The 20369-nt window shown below is 39.8% G+C and overlaps 1 protein-coding gene across 2 annotated transcripts in view; it reads left to right on the forward strand.

Moving 5' to 3' along the window:
- The first annotated feature begins 15944 nt into the window (after positions 1-15944).
- tns1b (tensin 1b) overlaps positions 15945-20369 on the forward strand; it is a 185431-nt gene continuing 181006 nt past the window's right edge. For both annotated transcript variants that reach the window (XM_066685865.1, XM_066685867.1), the window contains exon 1: positions 15945-16072. In XM_066685865.1, the coding sequence (XP_066541962.1) occupies positions 15977-16072 (96 nt within the window). In that variant the 5' untranslated portion in view covers positions 15945-15976. The remainder of the gene's footprint in view (positions 16073-20369) is intronic.

Consider the following 20369-nt stretch of genomic DNA (forward strand, 5'->3'; position numbering starts at 1 on the left):
ATGCAACTCAGGAAATATGTCAGGACAAAGCTCAGGCTTGTGTTCCCACTATCCACTGTCGTGGAGAGAAGGCGAGACTATGGCACCGTCCACATCAGCCTAGTTCGACCATTGCCTCTTGTGGACCTGACTGACACAGAGTGCAACAACAAGTGCAAGGAAGGTTCTATCTAAACCGTCTAAACGGGTAGTGCGATGTCCCATTGGCTGGTGAGTCTTTTGATAAATGCTGTTACAAGGAATGTATGGTTCTTTACGCTGAAATCGCACTTTGCAAGCAAGCAGTTCTCTGAGAGACCGGCAGTCCTACATCACATCAGCATTCAAGCCTTAGCCTGAAAAGTTTGATTTGCTGGTAAATGGATATGGAGCTTGATTTTATGGAAATAATCATATGTAAAAACTGTTGTATAGAACAATGCAATTAGTCCTTTTACCCAACTTGTTTAGATCTAGCTGTTTCTCTCCTTAAGGAACTAAAAGGATATGTATACCCTCATCTAGACTGAGTGCATGATTTTAAGCACCAGAAATATAAAAAAATAAGGAAAGGCTTAAGTAACATAACCTGCTGCCTCTGGTACCTACATTACAGATGCATCTCAGGAATGGAAAATATTTAGTTTAGAATTTAGTTTTCTGTTGTTTCTTTTGTCGCTCAGACCTTCATCGCTGGATGGAGATATGATATATCACCCCATTTCTTATGAGGGGCTTTTTCTTATTTACTCCTAAACAGAGGTTAGCAGATAGAGTAATATATGGGAAATAACTCTGTGATGATGATATATCGGCATACAACATGTGGGCTGTAAGATGTTCAGACCCTGAGGCAGTGCTTTTAGATGTAAACTGAGGTATTATGCCATGTGGCGGAAGACAAAAGTGCTGTCAAAAAGCTTCAAGCCCTGACTTGTTGATGAGGTGTTCTGTGGAATGCCTCTTCAATGAAGTACACAGTGGTGGCAGGTTGCCTGTTTACTAATCCTACCAGTCAAAGACGGGCTGTTTGTAAAAACTCTGGAATTGTTTTGTTTATGTCTACTTTCTTGGCGGAAACAGAAAATCTGAAGGGCTTTGCAGGGGGACACACAGGGGGGTGGGATTCACTTAGCTTAGCTTAGTATGAAGTTGCCAAGGTGCCCAAGTTGAGATGTTTTAAACAAGAGAGTGCAGGAACTGAATTCTATCTCGTCACCAAGATGACATGGGTGTTTGTTCCCTTGAATACCATGAGTAATTTGAGATCATGCTCATTTGGAGATAGAGGTTTTGTACGAAAAAAAAAAAAAAAAAAAAAAAAAATTAAAAAATTTTCAAATAATGTTGTACCTGGTTACTGAAACACCAAATGTTTTAGTGCTTTAAATAATACAAATCCTTCTTGGCCATTTATTTTTATAATCTGATAATGTCAACATTTTCCTTGTTGATTTCACTAATTTGCATTATGTAAAGGGGAGTGTATATACTGTACATGGGACAGCAGCCATCATTTGCAATAAAAACAAGTTAGTATCAAAATATCAAACTTTTATGTCACACTTACAAACGTAAAATTCATTGCGCTATGAAAGAAAATGTCAAAACAGATCATACTAAACACAGAGTCATGTACACTGCTCTATCATGAACAGTCCCAATCTCTTTTGATGGTTTACAGTAATCTTTGTACAGTCTAGCTGTAATTTGTTTCCTGATTTTTCTACACAATAGGTCTCATTTTGTGCTTAAAGTGGTTTTCTCTGAACAAATGTTTGTTTAGCATTGCAAACTTCATAATAGGTGTAGGTAAGAAACTAATGGTGTAAATGAACTAAAGATTAAGTACAGCATCTACAAATTTGAGGGTGGTTTCCCAGACAGTGATTATGCCTAGTTCTGGACTACACAGCATTTTGTACTGTGATTTTTTATTTATTGAAAGAAGGATATAGTCTAGGACTGGTCTTAATCCCTGTCTGGCAAACCACCCATTTGAGACCATTGCATATGTCATACATTTGCTCTGAATTTGTAAATAAAGTAGCTGATGTACTTTAATGGTGTAACAGCTGACTTCAACACAGCAGGACAGGGTTTGTTTCTCAGTCTTGGTAAGAACACCATGCTATAACAAGTCCTTGGGCAAGACTCCTAACATAACTACCTCTGTCACGTGACTACAATTTTCCATCTCTCTTAATATGAGTGTCTGCTGAATGCCATGTTATATACATATGGAAAAGGAATTTTACATGCAATTCATTGTGGAATTTGTAAATGATTAACTATTTGGAAGCTTTTAGAGGCATTTTAATAGCATGTAGCTTTATGATCTTTTGCTGACCTTTTCAACTTCATTCTGTTGGTGAGTGAGTCATTGTTTGGAGAAATTAAGATTTATGCCCCTACCTCCAAACTGCATTTTTAAGCCTTTGATTAGCACTGCCGGAGATACCTTTTATTAAATTAAGCTCTTGATATAATTATATCCTTATTTCTGTTTCAACTAGATTTGACGTGTGAATGTGTGTAAGCAGGAGGAAGCAGTTAATAGAGTGCCTGATTGAATTTTGAGGTGTATTAAGCATACAAATGCCTGAAGGAAGAATTTGCTTGACTTGGTGGTGTTTGCAAGCTTTGGAAATTGGCTTATATATTCTTCTTGATAGTAAAGCTGTAATAAGTATGCTGATGTCCTTACTAGCAATAAGCATCTCTCAATTTGCCTGTCTTTCTAGACAAACACAAAATGAGAGAAAAGTCTGAAAAATATTAGAATGACAGACCAGGACAAACAGGGCTCTGAAAAGGTGGTTGGCTTGTCCAAGCTGTTTTGAAGTCGCATGATGGCTTTGTGTAGCAAATGCTCTGAATTCTTGGTCACAGTGCCTGCAGGTCATTCAGGGTGTCCATTTAGCTTTCAGGAGTCATCTTTATGCACTATGCCAGCTATAGGGGCCTGCAAGTGAAGCATGGCTGCGTAATTGAGGCGTGTCTCCACAGCCTGGTTTGGCTCGCAGTTCTGCCACTTAGCGCTGAGCTTTGTGGAAACAGCTTGCGGATCAAAATAACAAGCACTTGTGCATGCTCACTGAACTCCATTTCGGAGCAGCCGGCCAAAGCAGTGACCTTTGAAATAGCTTTTGGATGAGAGATAGTGAAAGGGACATTGTCTGTTTCCTCTGCAATGAGGGAGCTTCCTGCTTTGTTGAAACAGTTGATGAATATCAAGTAAATATACTGTGGGTTTTTTTTTTTTCTTTTTTGGTGTAACAAAAAAACTCATTGTGTGTGTGACATCCTTGTGTGCGTTGATTTTGACCGTCACCCTTTTTGTTATTTAGGAATAATGATCTTACCTGCTAAAGAGATGACAGCTAATACTACCTCACTCTCATAGTCCTAGTGCTATAATGCCCCTGTCACTGTGGTACTGCTCTGTTGCTATTGCAGGGGGAGGGACACAGCTGTCTCTTACATAAAGGCTTCCCCTGGCAGCTATATAGCAATGTAGCTATTATTTGGTACCAAGTGTACATTTTTACTTGTATTTCAGTTCCCTTGATCAAAACCAAAGCAGCAAAATAATAAATGGCTACATTTATTGCTTGTTTGCATAGTTTAAAGATATAAACAAAATGTCAGATTAGTACAATACCTGATTAGATTCCCATAAAGTGACAAACCCCTAAACCATGCTTATTCTGAATTCACTGAGCTTGTGTGAATAACCATAGAGCATTGAAGTGAATAACATTGATTATCTACTTACAGAAGAACAAGTGAAGACAGGGAAACATGAGAGGCATAAAACTCAAGAGCCAAATTGTGATCAACATACTATTTTGGTCAGGTGTTGTGGGTTGTGGTATGCAGTGATTAGCAACTTTCAAAAGCAGTCCAAGAAAGAAAATCAAGTGAACAGGTGACAAGGCCATGGGCACCGATGTCTCACTCATTTGTGAAGGGAAAGGGGGTGAGACAGTCTGGTCCAATCCCACTGAAGAGCTACCGTAGGACAAAATGTAGTGTAGGCTGAAAATGTTAATTCTAGATGTGATATAAAGTTGTTATTTACTGCATACAGGGCAGCTTTCGCATACTCACTCCTTTACTCACCTCATGCTTCAGTGAGCCTTGGCTACTAATGGTCCTCTTGTCGTATATTAGATGACATTTTGTAAGTACCAACCACTGCATAATGGAAAACCCCACAAAACCTGCCATTTTGGAGATAAACTGACATCGTGCTGCGCGATATGAGTGCAAACCAATATCACATTTAATTGTTCATTTTACCACAGTTACGATAATGAATCATTATTTTGTTTTTGTATTCTTGACCCTCATGGTTCAGTGATGAGGCTTATACTGTAAAAACCTGGGTTTTTATTTTATGTTGCTGGGGGCTTGTTCCTCTCTTGTTTCTAAAGTTGCTTGATTAGCCTCAGAATTTAGATTACTTCTATGAGCCAGATAGGGGCGGAAACACCTGACTACAGCTTGGTAGTGTGGACAGTACATGAACACACCGCGGGGACATAACAGAATAAAAACAATCGATATAATCAATATAGACCTGGTTATTTAGGTTAGAAGTTCTGAATGTCAATTTGGATTAATTTTTGATTAATTGCCCAGCCCTAAACTGACCCATTCATCTAACATCACACAACACCCATTCCTTACGTTTGTCAAGTTTTCAAAGCTAATTGCTCTTTTCTACAGAACCAAAGCAGAGAAAATGTGGTTACTTCATTCAGCACCAAGTGTGCACCAGTGTTTCAATCCTCTCCAGATAAATGAATATGGAACTAATCAAAATTCACAATAAATAAAATGATAACAGCTATTTGTTTTAATTATATCAGTCAGTTACCAGCTGTAGTTGATTATGCAGTGTAAATAACTAGGCACTTCAAACACTTCACTGGTTCCCATTGCAGGCACCCCCTATCTCACTTAACAATGGGAGAGGGATACGAGGGCTTTACTGGCCCAGCTCTTTAATGGCTTTTCTTTGCCTCAGCCCTTTCTCTGGAGGCCTGAGCGCTGAGTGTTCATTAAAAAGTAGATGATTGCAGGGAAGCCTGAGATTCAAGGGTGTCTGACCCTCTGTGGCCATGTGAGATTTTTAGTTTTCTGCACTTGGGAAGTCATTAAAAAGGGATACAACTGTTCTGAATGAAATAATTTATGGAAGGATTTAAAATATTTTTACTGTAGATTAATTGATACCAGTTGAATTCTTTCAGTAATACGCAGTGAAACCAACCTCATGGCATTCAATATCAAGATTCCATATTTGAATAGTTGTTTTTATTAATATTTATGTGCCAATGATCTTGCTTCTTCAAATATTCCTTAAAGGGGACGTATTTGACCCCTTTTGCACAAGTCAACACAATTATCTGGGGTCAAATATCTGCGACATAATTTAGACAAAATACAGCGAGGATCAAACAACACAGCACTGTGCTATCTGTTTAAACAATCCTGTTCCGAGCAACTGATTTCAGCACATGTTCCTTTAAATGACAAGCCCTCAACTGCTTAAATCAAACAGCCACATCAAGCAAGGCATGCACTAGCTCTTGTTTAAGCTGGTTTACCATGTGCTCTCTGATCTCTTCACTTTCATTTTAGCCTTTTTAGCTGGGTTCTCTCATTTTTCATTTTTGCCCTATTGCAATGATTCTGAATAAGGATATCTGCTTAATATTTATTAAACCAATACACAAATATATAAAATAACATAAATAATGTAAATATTTCCAATAATTTCTTATGTAGTTCTGAAAGGATTATGGGAAATTGGTCTATCAGCACTTGATATCAGAAGTTAATCACTATCAATTCATCCATCGTTATTGGTTGACTGTACACCTATCTTAAACATCCTTAAAGTACCCTACCTCAGCTTCCTGCCTCCCTGAGTTGATAGTGCATGTGTCTGGTATTTCCTCAGACTGCATGACTCTGCATTAACTTAAATGCTTACGTTTCTGCAGTCTCTCATATTAGACTCTAGTCAATGTCCTTAAAGGGGCTCTGTTCAGGTAGCTAGAGGAAGGGTCCTCTAGGACCATCTCAGTGCTTTGATAATACTCTGGCACCAGAGATCCTGGGCAAGGGGGAGTGGAGAGTATATTCCTCCCTGTTTTTTTTCACATCTCTCAGGCTTTGTGCAGGCCCCTTAAAGGACACACAGAGATGTCCAATTTGTGGACAAAAGAGGCCCAATTAAAGCTTCATTCAAAGCCCAGTGCAGTCCAGACTGCTTCTGTTAATCCCTCTTCTCTTCCTGTGCCTCTTCCTACTCAGCACACTCTGCCTCCTTTGCCTCTTCACTTGACTAAGGCCAGAGGCTTGTTTTTATTGAAATGAGCAAGCACCCAGGCGTCTGCAAAGGTATGAATGCCCCTTGCCTAATTATATGTTTTATCAGTGGATTTTCATGCTTAACTTATTGAAACTATAAACATAAATGAACAATTTTTGTTTAGGCTTCATTTTATACTTTACATCAAATTAGTAAATTCATCTATTTTAAGATGCACCTATTGAAGACACATTCAGTAGACATCCCGTTGTTTATAGAGTGTGGTTATAATATTCATCCATCCATTATCTGTAACCGCTTATCCAATTTAGGGTCGCGGGGGGTCCAGAGCCTACCTGGAATCATTGGGCGCAAGGCGGGAATACACCCTGGAGGGGACGCCAGTCCTTCACAGGGCAACACAGACACACACACATTCACTCACACCTACGGACACTTTCGAGTCGCCAATCCACCTGCAACGTGTGTTTTTGGACTGTGGGAGGAAACCGGAGCACCCGGAGGAAACCCACGCGGACACGGGGACCAACACCAACTCCTCACAGACAGTCACCCGGAGCGGGAATCGAACCCACAACCTCCAGGTCCCTGGAGCTGTGTGACTGCGACACTACCTGATGCGCCACCGTGCCGCCTATAATATTCATGCAAGAAGATAAAATGGGATGCTCTGGAGCCTAAGGTCATCATACTCAATGCCAGCCTGGCCTCACTTATACACGTGTGGAGTACCATCAAATTGGATGCTTATAAATGTTCCACAATCTAATCCTCCTTAGAGCAGCAGAGGCTATTGCAGCAGGGGGCACTGAATACCCTTAATGGAGCCCCATGGGCCCCATACCTATAACAATAACATAACGGTATTAGGCTCTGGTTGCTTCATACTGCAAATATGTTGTAAATAGCTGGGTTTCCAAGGAACACCATCTGGATTACTCCATGTGTCTCCTTACATTTGTGAAGGCAAGATCATGTCAGTATAGGACACAGGAGACTTCCTTTGCTTACTCTGTACAGAATTATTGACAGTTAAATTCTGGAAATGGCTATAAGGATCAATAGAAGGGGAAAGGCTAACTGCTTTCATTTATCACTTGTGATATGTTGCAGCTTTCCGTAGACAGAATAAATACTTTTATGACTCTTCATTTAGCGGCACACATGGTTGATTAGCTCATGCTGAATGTCATTCCCCTTCATAACATTTACTTTTTATTGCACTGAAAACTGAGATTTATCTTGTGCTTTTAAAGACCTCGGAGTGAAATATATCTCTTGCGTCTGGCTCATTTGGGAGTGCTTAACCAGCTTAAGTGTGTGCATTTATGGTGAAAACGCACCACATGATGTCATCGAGACCCTGCCAGACCTCAGCGTGCTTGTATTGACAGCTGAATTATGGGAGAAAATAAGATCTCCACAGGCTGCTTTTTCACTCTCAAGCCTCTGTGTGGCTGTGTGCACAGAAATCGTGTCTGGGAAACTTAACATGAAAGGTGCTTTTATTCATGTTCTTGGGCAGGTTAGTAATCCTCCTCTTAGCATAGGCCTGTTTTTGTAGCATGTTGTAGCACGGTGACAAGGAACAACCTTTAGCTACCACACACATGCACAACCCCCCAACTCCACACACACAGCCAGAGCAAGAATCTAATTTCTTTAAGCACAGACACACCCCCACATTCTCTTTCTGACTGAATGGCACTGCTGATGCAGCTTAAGCCGATGTCCCTTACCTCAAGTCTAAGTGAATCACATCTAAATTAAAAGAACAGTTGTGCTGCATTGCAGTAGTGATGAAATCATGTCAGTATTAAGACCCCAGTCAGTCAGAGAACATGACTACCTTTTGGCCTCTTGTATTGCAGCCCTGGTTAGCTCTGTTGTTCGTCCCATTCATAGGAAATTGACCATATCATTCTATATTGATTATTAAACTCTCACCAAATTGTGAAATATTTTATTCTGTCTTTTGAAATACATCTTGGTATGTAAGTAGCTGAGGAGCATAATCCTATGGCTTGGAATGATCATCTTAATTCATTGTCAGTAACTGCTTATTGGGACTTGAACCTACAACCTCAAGGTCCCTGGAGCTGTGTGACTGCAACACTACCTGCTGCGCCACTCTGCCGCCCTCAATCAGCATCTCGTCCCCCACAGAGCAGGTATGATTTGGGTGATGGCTCATTCTCAGTCCTACAATTACCCTGACGTGGTGGTGGTGTTAGTGTGAGTTGCACTGATACGAGTGAATCAGACACAGCAGTGCTGCTTATGTTTTTAAACCCTTCAGAGTCACTGCTGGAAGTTCACCAAACAAATATATCCAGTCGACAGCGTCCTGTGTCCATGGATGAATGACTAGAGGACGACGGACTCAAACTGTGCAGTGACAGATAAGCTACTCTCACTGACTTTACATCTACAAGGTGGACAAGGTGTGTCTAACAGATTGGACAGTGTTTTAAAACTCGAGCAGAGCACGCTAACAGACTACCACCACCATGTCAAAGTCAATGCAGCATTGAGAATGATTCACCATCCGAATCATCACTGTTCTGTGAGTGTCCTGACCATAGAAGAACGAGGTGAAAGGGAGCAAACAACGTACGCAGAGCAAGAGATGGACTACAGTCGGTAACTGTAGAACTACAAAGTGCTCCTTTCTGTTTAGCGAAGCTGAGAGAATAGACCGTGAGTGTAGAAAAAAGTAGGTGGTCATAATGCTATGGTTGATTGGTGTATATTGGTGTGTTTTTAACAATATCTTCAAAGCTAAAATGTGTTGCTCAGAAAAATGCATATTTATTTCAAAATAAAAGATGGAAAAATAGCCTTCCACTTTTTTAAACTTATCAAAATATTGGCCACAGTTTTAAAAACTATTTTGCCTTTTCATCGTTCTATTTTTCCCCCTGTATGTATTGAAATTGTTATCCATAGCACCCATAGAACATAAGTCAAGTGCAGATCATTTTTTGAATTTTAAGAAGGTTCCTGTTCTGCTCTCTGTTCATCATCCAGCGCAATTACAGCTGATTTGATGAGAGGCCCTTGACAAGAAACCTATACAGGCTTAAAGATGGTTCATTTGCATTCTTAGTTCCTGGAGGCTTCTCAAAACGTCAGCGTCCATTTTCCTCCCATTCTTCCTCAAACAATGACCCTGAAACAATGAGTGCACCTCATGCTCTCACATTTCCCAGAAAAGGCCTGTTTCACCTAAACAGTTGAAAATGAAGCGATAAAGCTTTATTTGTGGTCTTGACGTTCAGGAAACATGTGCTTTCCGCACCCTGTCTCCGTATCGGTTTCATGTCTGTTTCTAGCTGACTGTCTGAAACCATCATGTCAAAGTGTTGGCCATGTTGTGCTTGGCATGTCTGAGAGAACTCATATGGTGTTATTGCCGCCTTTCATGTCTTCAGGTATGATTCATCGGTTAGGTCACACAGTTCTGCTATTACAGGTTATGACAGCTGTCAATTTTTTTTCCCCAATTTTTTTTTGGCTTAAAATGTATTGTGCTTCCTGAAAGCCATTGGAGGCCATGAAAACAGGATAGAGATCCACCCAGAGCTGGATTATCTCCCCCAGCTCCCAGAGCTCCCTTATGTTTTACTGCACACCCGTCTTTCATTTCCCTTTACAGCGGAAAGAACGGTGGTCTGTATCATTTTATGAGCAGCACATGTAGAGACTGACCAATAAGGTGACACTTCATTGAAATTTCTCCAGACCCTGTTCTGCCAGAATTGATTGAGATGCTTTTGGTGGGTAACTAATGTGGCATAGTTCTCTGCACAGACTACACAGGGTCATGTCAGGTGAATATACATTTCATCCTTTTACCGGTGTCTTGAGTTACAATGCTGACAGAACAGTGTTTTTTTGTGATGCCCTGGTTAAATAAGTCAATATTACCCACCTATGGATCAAGAGTAAACGAATATCATCATCTCTTTTTATTTATTTCAACCTTTGGAAAATTATATTGCATTTTTAGTTATGACGTTTTCATCGAATGCAGTTCTACTTAAAACTGTCCAACAAAACAATTCATTAGAACATGTCAGATGGTCTTTTTCCAAAGTACACTTTGGAAAGAACAACTGCCCTCTCTGTTTGTGCCTACAGGAACAGTAATATAATTTCTGAAAATATATTGCACAACTCCAAAACAAGCATCAAAGCTACAACAGTATTTTAGGGCCATTTTTTTAAATAAAGCACAAGTTTTAAGAAACTTTTATTTTGAAATTGAAAATTTAATATTATGAGAATTATTTTGTAATATTTCAAAAATAAAATCATTGAACTACCAGATTCTTACAGTAAAAAACACATGCACATTAATTCTTGTGGATCATTTGTGGGAAACTGTGGATTCCTTGTTTATTATTGGTATAACATTTATAATAGTTTATTTCGACTGGTCAGATTTATTTTTGAGATTATACCTCAGTAAATAATGTTTAATTTGCTTTGAGAGTCAAGTTCTTTTGGAGGTTCCCGTTCTTCTGCACCCCAAGCACTCCACCATAAAAGGCAATGTTGAATGAGGCAGGTTTTAAAAATGTTATTTTATTGTATTTATTTATTAATTTTATTTATTTTATGGTTTTTTTTTTAACAAGTGGGTTTTAAATCCCACCATAATTAGTGAGTGACCTGGTTTTACCACACACAACACCTTCAGTGCAATTGAGTCACAATAGTGAATTATGTCCATTTATTGACATGACACATGAATGTGACCATTCCATTTATTTATTTATATATAACTTTTGTTTTGGTTTCACGCTCCATGCCACCAGCCGGCTCTATGCCACCCTGGGCGGTCGCCCACATTGCCTTTGCCTAAATCTGCAACTGTGACTGATTGTTTCATCAGAATCTAGTCTCATGATTTACATACTTTTTGGTTTTTCTGATATTCTGTATACCATTTCTGTATCTCATCTTTTTGCAGCACATGAATTGTTTGTGTCTTTGACAATTCTAGCACTGCATTTGGCACAGACCCAGAAATTCTCTATCTCCTCCAGCCACTCCTGTCTGAAGGCTACTGCTGAATTAGTCACACCCCATTACAACTCTTTCCAAAAAGCTGTCTCTTTTCTATTGTCTGTCGCATTTTGCAGAGCCAAAGCAGCCTTAGCTAGACCCAAGCATCCACCCCTAAACAAACCACTCTAAACTTTAAACATTATGGCACCTGATTTTAGCTGTTTCTATAAAAAAGGCATTCACGCAGATGATTAATGGCATCTCTCTAACCGTCTATGTAATATGATAGATGAAGGTTGTTTTAGTATTCTGGAGAAGAGATTAATGAAGAAGATGCATTTGATGAGGATCACATATCTGTCGCAATATTATAGAGAAGTTTATTTTACAACAATAAAAACTTCTTCGCATCAATGGAAATATTCACCACTCAACCATAACATTATGACCACCCCATTCTTTCTAGACGGTCTGTACGTTCTCTCAGCTCTACTGACCATACAACAGCATTTTGTAGTTCTACATTTACAGGCAATCATGCATATGTTGCTATACGTACTTTGTTTCCACCCTATTCTTTGGTGGTCAGGACCAACAGGGAGCAGGCATTAATTGGCTGGGGGCAGCTGTGACATAATGGTTAGAGATGCAGGCTTGGACTGAAAGGATGTAGGTTCAATTCCCATGATGGGCAGTGCTCTTGAGCAAAGCAACTGAACCCCAACTTCTCTCCAGAATGTGTGCTCTCACTTCCCCTAGTGCACTATAGTGTGTGTTTTCACTGCTACATGTGTTAAATGCAGAAGACACATTTCATTGTACATTGTTTAATGACCAATAATTGCACATATTGCATTTCACAATAGCTGTGTCTGATCCACTCATACCAGTGCAACACACACTAACACACCACCACATTAGTGTTACTGCTGGACTTAGAATGATACACCCTCCAAAATATCTCTGCTCTGTGGTGGTTCTATAGGCAGGGGGTAGCAGAAATATACACTGTGAGAACAGAAATGTACTGTGGTGGTACCTTTTGCTGGTGGTGCACTCAGGGTATTCAGTACCTTTAGTTAGGGAACATAATTGTACCTTATTCTATTATAATGGTAATTTTTATATTGAGTTATTTTCATACACCCCATTTCATCTCCTGGACTTGTGGTGTTTAATTTGACACAGTTCTATATTGAAAACCAATATTCACCTCTTCTTCTGGAAAAGAGAATGTAATGTACCTTTAGGGAACACAAGAGGACTTTAGTGACCAATAATGTACCTCAAACATACCTTTTTCTCCCTGGGAATGTATTCCAGTATCTTTTGTATAATATCAAGACTTTGAAAGATGAATGGGGAATGACAAAAGGCCAAAACGTCAACAGGAAATTTTGGTTACATAACAGGAATATATTAATAGTGTTGGTTGGTCTATTTCCAGATACAAAGCAACCCACTGTTTATTTTAAAAATGCTGTTATACGTCATGCAGCAATTCATTTATCTTCTGCAACTCTTCCGTTCTGATTAGGGATGCACTGGGTCAGGAACCTACTTGGAATCACTGGGCACAGGGCAGGAAACACTCAATCTACTGCAGGACTATGCCATGCAACTTAGATCATTAATCAAACAGGTCTAGAAATACTAAATCTCATCTAAGTGTCTACGAAGTATAAGCATATTACGTTAGGTAAAGGCAGTGCTGGAAAATATTAGTGAACCATATCTATTCATTGCATGTTGCATACTATCATGCAGCTGTAAGTCTGGAAATAAAGGGCAAGTTTTGGTTTTATTTGAACTGATTTACAGATCATCTTTTGTTTGATTTTTATGCTTGTGCTTTGTTTGCTTAACTGACTTTGAAACAACATTTCCCTTTGCACAATACTATTATTTTGAGCATCAGTAAACAGCCAATATGCGCTTGCTTGTGAGATTTTGCATTCTGGTCAGTCTTCTACTCTGTAACCCACTTGCCCTCCCATCTTGGAGCAGCCATAACGACTAAGAGATGGTCAATATCGGCCTGCGGGGATTGTGCAGTCTTAATCAGAGCTTTTACTCAGACAGACGGAGAGCTCTCAGGGGACCAAGGACAAGCAGCACAAAAAGCCCTTGTCCATCTTAATCACAACATGTTTCTCTTTTTGCTTTGGACATTGTAGACTGTGTTTCTTGGCTGTGTTCAATGGCTTTGGGTTTTTAGGCATTGAAAATTAAATATTTATACATAATATATCTGATATACCTTGAAAATGCATTATTGTTAAGTATATGTTAATGCATTTCACACGTTAATGCAGCGTAACTCTGTTACTGTAGCTTAAATTAAATTCATGTAGGTTTTTAACAACGCATACGATTCACAAGGCATCCTCACCATATTTTGAGCAATATTTGAATAAAGAAAACTTAAGAGAGATCCACATTTTACAGGCCTTAATAATGAGATTAGAGAAGTGAGGCTGCAAAAAGTGTGGCATACGATGGGAGCGTTTTCTAATGAGTTGGCCTGTTGTTGGCTGTTTACAATCACTGGTGCATTTATACTAGTAGAATGTCAATATTTCATAATGCAATTTTATATTTCCACAATATAGTCTCAGTTTTGTCTTAAAATATCATAATGTTATTATACCAATAAAGTCTTTTGTTTTGTAATTTAATGTATATATTTATTTTGGCAATTAAATTTTTAACTTAATATATCATTAATTTTCATCAGCTGTGCACTGGACACAGCAGAGTAAAGTGGATGCAGCACATCCACTCCAGTCATTGACATGAATTTTGTTTAAAATACATCTGTAGACATTTTCTTTTTCACTGTTAGCTGAGGAAAGTGTGTTCTTATGTGAGTGTAGTATTTCTTTTTCTTAGCTTTGTAAATGTAAATCACCCTTGGGCATGGAAAGTTGCTAAATAATAAAAGTGATAATAAAGAAGATTAGGATAATTATGACCTAAGCCCGGGGTGGCACGGTGGCGCAGCAGGTAGTGTCGCAGTCACACAGCTCCAGGGACCTGTGTCTGCATGGGTATTCTCTCTGTGTCTGCATGGGTTTCCTCCGGGTGACTGTCTGTGAGGAGTGTGGTGTATTCTCTCTGTGTCTGCGTGGGTTTCCTCCGGGTGACTGTCTGTGAGGAGTGTGGTGTGTTCTCTCTGTGTCCGCGTGGGTTTCCTCCGGGTGACTGTCTGTGAGGAGTGTGGTGTGTTCTCTCTGTGTCTGTGTGGGTTTCCTCCGGGTGACTGTCTGTGAGGAGTGTGGTGTGTTCTCCACGTGTCCGCGTGGGTTTCCTCCGGGTGACTGTCTGTGAGGAGTTGGTGTCTTCTCCCCGTGTCCATGTGGGTTTCCTCCTGGTGACTGTCTGTGAGTAGTATGGTGTGTTCTCCCTGTGTCTGTGTGGGTTTCCTCCAGGTGCTCCGATTTTCTCTCACAGTCCAAAAACACATGTTGGTAGGTGGATTGGCAACTCAAAAAGTGTCTGTAGGTGTGAGTGAATGTGTGTTGCCCTGTGAAGGACTGGCGCCCCCTCCAGGGTGTATTCCTGCCTTGCGGGATTCCAGGTAGGCTCTGGAATCATTGACCTTGGAATCACCGTGACCCTGAATTGGTTGGATGGATGACCTATGCCTACTATTATTTACACAATCACAGTTTTGGGTTTTGATGTGTAATAATTTATAAATGTATGATAGATGTAGCCAGTAACATTTCTAGTGAGTGAACACTACCTGTACTTTTTTTTAAAGCAGGGACTTTCTCTCTGTCAGTCTTTGTCCCCTGCTTCTCAAATTCTCTTCTGAGCAGCTCATACACTATATGGCCAAAAGTTTAAGGACACCTGTACAGTCATGGTATCTTCTAAAATGAAAAGTTTTAAATATGCTGTCTATCCCCTTTGCTGCAGTAATAGTGTCTGATCCACTGAAATGACTGTAGACTAGATTTTGGAATATTTTATGCAATGATCTGATGGTATTCACCCTTAGGGAATTACTGAGGTCAGATTTGAATGATGAATGCTTATGAACATAAAAGGAACTACAGAGAATGCAGTTCCACAGCTCAGAGCCGAGAGACTTTATACCATTCTATCACATGCTTGGCTTTGCACATCCCGTATTCTGCATCCCATTTTGTTCCATCTTCTCTGAGGAGGCTGTACAAATTGTGGGTGCACTATTGGATATCTGTGCACCATAAAATAGCTGAATTCACTAATTATAAGTGGCACACAATGAGTGTATGCCCTCATGATCTTCCAGTGGGATTCCGCTTACTTGTGGTGTCTCTCACTCTGTTCTTCTATGCACCCTCTTCATTGTCCCTGCCCCCCTTCATTACTCTCTCTCTTCATCTTTCATTCCCTCTCTCCCCTCCCTCCTCCTGGCACTCCTCATGCTGCAGTAGCCGATGGTGGAGCAGTAGGGATCCTTTGCGGGATGCTCAGAGCCACAGCAGGGCTTCAGTGGACCTGGGGCTAGCGCCCAGTATTGGTGAGGTTTTTGTCCACAGATGCTGGAGCTTTTATTGCTGAAGCAGTTGTGGAGTAGTTGAACTGAGCCCTGGTGTTTGGATTCCTGGAGCTCAAAAGAAAGCTCAGTGTGTGGCAGTCATGGCCCGTTTGAACTGGTGCTTGGCTGCACTCTTCAACTGGTGGAAGTTTCTATTCTTCTGCTTTTTCCCTCTGAGTGTGTCTAGGGCAGAGAAGGTAAGTCTGGACAACTTTGGGTAGCGCTCTGGGTTGAGACAACCTGCTTGACTTTATTCATTATGTCATAGAATATTATGTTGTAGCGAAATGGCAATATAGCAGAGTTTTTGTTTAACTGTAGCCCTTAAATGCATTCCCTGTGTCACTGATTTGTCCCATGTATCAAGCCCATGTTTTACTGATACTGGATAACGTGTCAGTGTATTAACATGTTCTGTTTATTTTATGTCTGTCCGTAAAATGTGTATGCAGATTAACTATTATGGGAGTTTATAGATCAGGTGGAATTATGATCAGTTGTTTAGCCCATAAGGAGGCTCATGGCTTTGTATAGCTTTATGATGGAAAATATTATACATATACACTGATGTACAGTTGTATTTTACATTAGTATTAGTTTGACTGTGGTATGCTTGTGTGTCTGTACCACAGACTGATTTAGGCTAGAGTGTCATTTGTAAACTTAAGTGACTTAAAACAGAATCTAAATTTGGTAGAAAAAAAGGTAAGTGAAGAAGATTAGCATATACTTTATGTTTATAAGTCTTCATACAACTACACACTGATTAATGCATATAATATGATCTTAGTGAATACATTTTTTAATTGTAATCTTTATTGCACAGAAGGCGTTATTGGCACCATTCAGTTGAATGTATTGGTCATTACCTGTCCATGTTGAATTGAGTGGTCTTTACTGAAAATGACATAAGGATACATCTTATTTTATTATTAACCTGTGTTTATTAACAAGCTGGTGGTTAGTTGAGGTTGTTTGTGTCATACATAAGTCAAAGTCTCTCTGACTACTTTCTCTAACTTCTAAATTACATCCAATTAAATTATAATATAGTTTTCTAGGCACAGTGTGGCCAGTATCTGTCCTACAAATACACTAACCAATGGCATTCCTAATTAGCAGGAGAGCATATCAGGCCTAATGAGTTTAGCGTTGAAAATTATGTGAAAGTTTGAGTCACTGGAGTCAGTTTTTGACAATTATTTTTATAATGTGGCACTACTGGGACCTGAATGTTTGCTACAAGTTATCGAACGTGTAAATGTTTTAAAGTATCTCACCATCGATACGTGCATAAACAGTATGCCACTTATTATCAGTACATTTATTTCATCGTTGTACTCCAGATTATGTCCTCATTAAGTCAGAAATGACTTCTGCTTCACTGTCACAAAACAGATTTAGACAATGTCACATCATTTGCTGGAGCTGCAGTCTAAGCCCTCTCTGGGATCCATTTCCTTATCTGTGTTTCTCAGTGTTGATTCACCAGCATTTTTTTTTTTTTTTTGGGGTAGTTTTGGATCATTCTTCCAGCACTCGCATTACCCATTGTGCTTTTGCCTCCTCCAAGAAGGACATGCATTGGAATGGCGCCATTATATGATAGCGGAGCACTTCAGATGATTGAGCCAGATTCAGGTCCTTTACATACATGCCATCTCCTCATCCCCTAAAGGCCAGTGCCTTCCATGTGCTTATCAAGGTCTGTACAGAGACATGAATGGATTTGGGTGGATATGGTGAATAGAGCATTGGGCCAAGCCCCAGAAAAGCCTGCTATTGTTTCCTGGCTACTCTCACCAGCTCACTATTTTTGATGACAGTATGAGAATATCTGTGTGATATGTTTTTGTAAAGTTGTTCAAAATGTATATCCTGGTACATGTATAGTCTTAGAAGTTCTGATGTCAAATTGGTCATGACGTAAAGGTTTATTAATAGTTGTAAGGGCATTCAGTCCCAAAGAGGACCATGTTCTGTCCCAGATAGTATTGTTCTGCTGTGTGTTTAAGAGCAGTCATTTAACTATAGAATGCTTGTCAGCTTATATGCTGTGAATGAGGCTGCGGTGTGCTACAGTCTAAGTTGTCATTTGTAAGCCTTTGATATGCAAACTGATTGATGTACACAAGGTGCAAGCAATAAAGAGAAACAAGCAGATCAGATACATTTATGACTCTTGATATAACACACCAGGATATTACTACCCATTAATACCCATAGCTAGATACACAAGCCCAGCCACTTAAACCAACCTCTTAGGTGACATTGCTAATGTGGACATGCTCACTCTTGGTGAGATTGTAGTTCTACCTCCTAAAACAGTAGGCACTATTTTAAAATTCAGGTGATTTTTTCACGTTCACTTCAGAATACCCCAACCACACACTAAGACATTTGTACACTGTTGGTTAATAACTGATCTATGGTTGTGCTTGATCTAATTGTATTGTATATTGTATTTCCAAAGATTAGCCTTATAATCAGTGAATTATGCTACAGTAAAATGTACTCACCTGATTGAAAGCAGCTGCGTATAAGCCTAGAGTTAGCATGCTCAGCGTTGAAGCGTGGCTAGGCTTCTCTAGGTTTCATCCACAGCCACTTCTCCAACATGAGTACCTTAAATATTATTGCTAATGCTATTGTGGCTGAATGTCTGGTCTAAAAGGCAGTAAATGTACATTCACTTCACTTTCATGTTTGGCAATTCAGATGGTACAGAAGAATCAGAAGTAATGTTCAGTGGCACCAAGTGTGCTTATTACATTTCATTAAAAATAATGTTTAATAATTATTACAGAACAGTGGATTACCCTGCAGCCCTCAAACGTACAAGATGACTGGTTCTTATTTACTTTACTGCCACAGCTTTACATCACTGTGTTCATTCCAATTCTTTTTAGTATATATTTTTGGGGAATCAGCTAACCTGAAAGTGAAAGATTGAGAGAGAGAGAGAGAGAGAGAGAGATGGCACTTTCAGTAATTAAGGAATGCAGTCTCGCTACTGACTTTAGATGCAGCAGGATTGCAGTCAGAATACAACCTTAGCAAGCACTTTTCTTTCGGTCTTAGATCAATCTTGAGCTATCAGCATTTTGATAGCTCTGCTGTTCTCTGCTGAGCTTATCATTGGGGAACAGTTAAGCAGTTTTCTTCCTATTTAACCAGTGTCCTCATGGCTTTGTAAATTCACAGCCACATAGATGAGGACTGAGGAAGATGATGCCACATTTCTCTTCTCATAGTGACACAGCTGCTTTCTTTGCACTGTTTCTTGATTCTCCTGTGCTCTGTGCTCGGTTATATTCATTCATTCATTATCTGTAACCCTTATCCAGTTCAGGGTCACAGTGGGTCCAGAGTCTACCTGGAATCATTGGGCGCAAGGCAGGAACACACCCTGAAGGAGGCGCCGGTCCTTGACAGGGCAACACACACTCACACATTCACTCACACACACACACACACACACGGACACTTTTGAGTTGCCAATCCACCTACCAATGTGTGTTTTTGGACTGTGGGAGGAAACCGGAGCACCCAGAGGAAACCCACGCAGACACAAGGAGAACACAGACAGTCACCTGGAGCGGGAATCGAACCCACAATCTCCAGGTCCCTGGAGCTGTGTGACTGCGATACTACCTACTGCACCACCGTGCCACCCCGGTTATATACAAAAATTTTATTATTATTATTATTTTTTCCTACTGTTGCCATACTTCCAGGACAAACATATTATACCTGACCTAACAGCACCTTCAGAAAATGAACTTAATGAAGTAATTAACAACCTTAGATTTCAGAATAAATGACTGTGATTTGACATCATTATGGATTATTATCAGTGGTGTATTTGACAGTGGCATGATGCCAGATTGTTCAGTGACATTTTTACTGGTTTTCTTCATGATTACCTGTTATGGTTTGTACTTTTCTGGTAGTAGTAGTAGTTCAACTGGTTTCATGTTGCTCATTATAACATGTTGCTCCTGTAAATAAGGTGGAAATTGTTCTCTGGGGCAATGATATGGGAGAACCAAGGGTTTCTTTTAAAATCATGCTTCAATAATTCTTTTTGACAGCCTTATTTTTAAGAGTGAAAATGTTTACTTAGATTATAATAGTTAGAATGTATGGCATTTCATATGATGTTGTAGCCTATGACTGATCTGAATACTGTGCACACCTTCATGGTTCAAATTATCAGCTGAAACAGTTCATGGATCTCCAAGCAAAACCAGTAAGACTTCAAACCCTTAATCTTAGACCTAAGCAGTTCTGAATGACAGTTGGCAGCAGGAGATACATGCTCCTGAGTAATTACTGGGTATTATGAATCAGGTAACAAGGCGAGATTTGGGTTCTCTCTCTGACTTAATCCCCCTGCTATGGATGAATTTTTGAGGGTGAGTCACAGGCTATTACTCTTCTTCAAGGCTTCATGACTCACATCTGGTGAGGCTTTTTTGTCAGTCAGTGTAA

Source organism: Hoplias malabaricus, chromosome 12 (assembly GCF_029633855.1).
Source record: "Hoplias malabaricus isolate fHopMal1 chromosome 12, fHopMal1.hap1, whole genome shotgun sequence".
In the NCBI taxonomy this organism is placed as follows: Eukaryota; Metazoa; Chordata; class Actinopteri; order Characiformes; family Erythrinidae; genus Hoplias; species Hoplias malabaricus.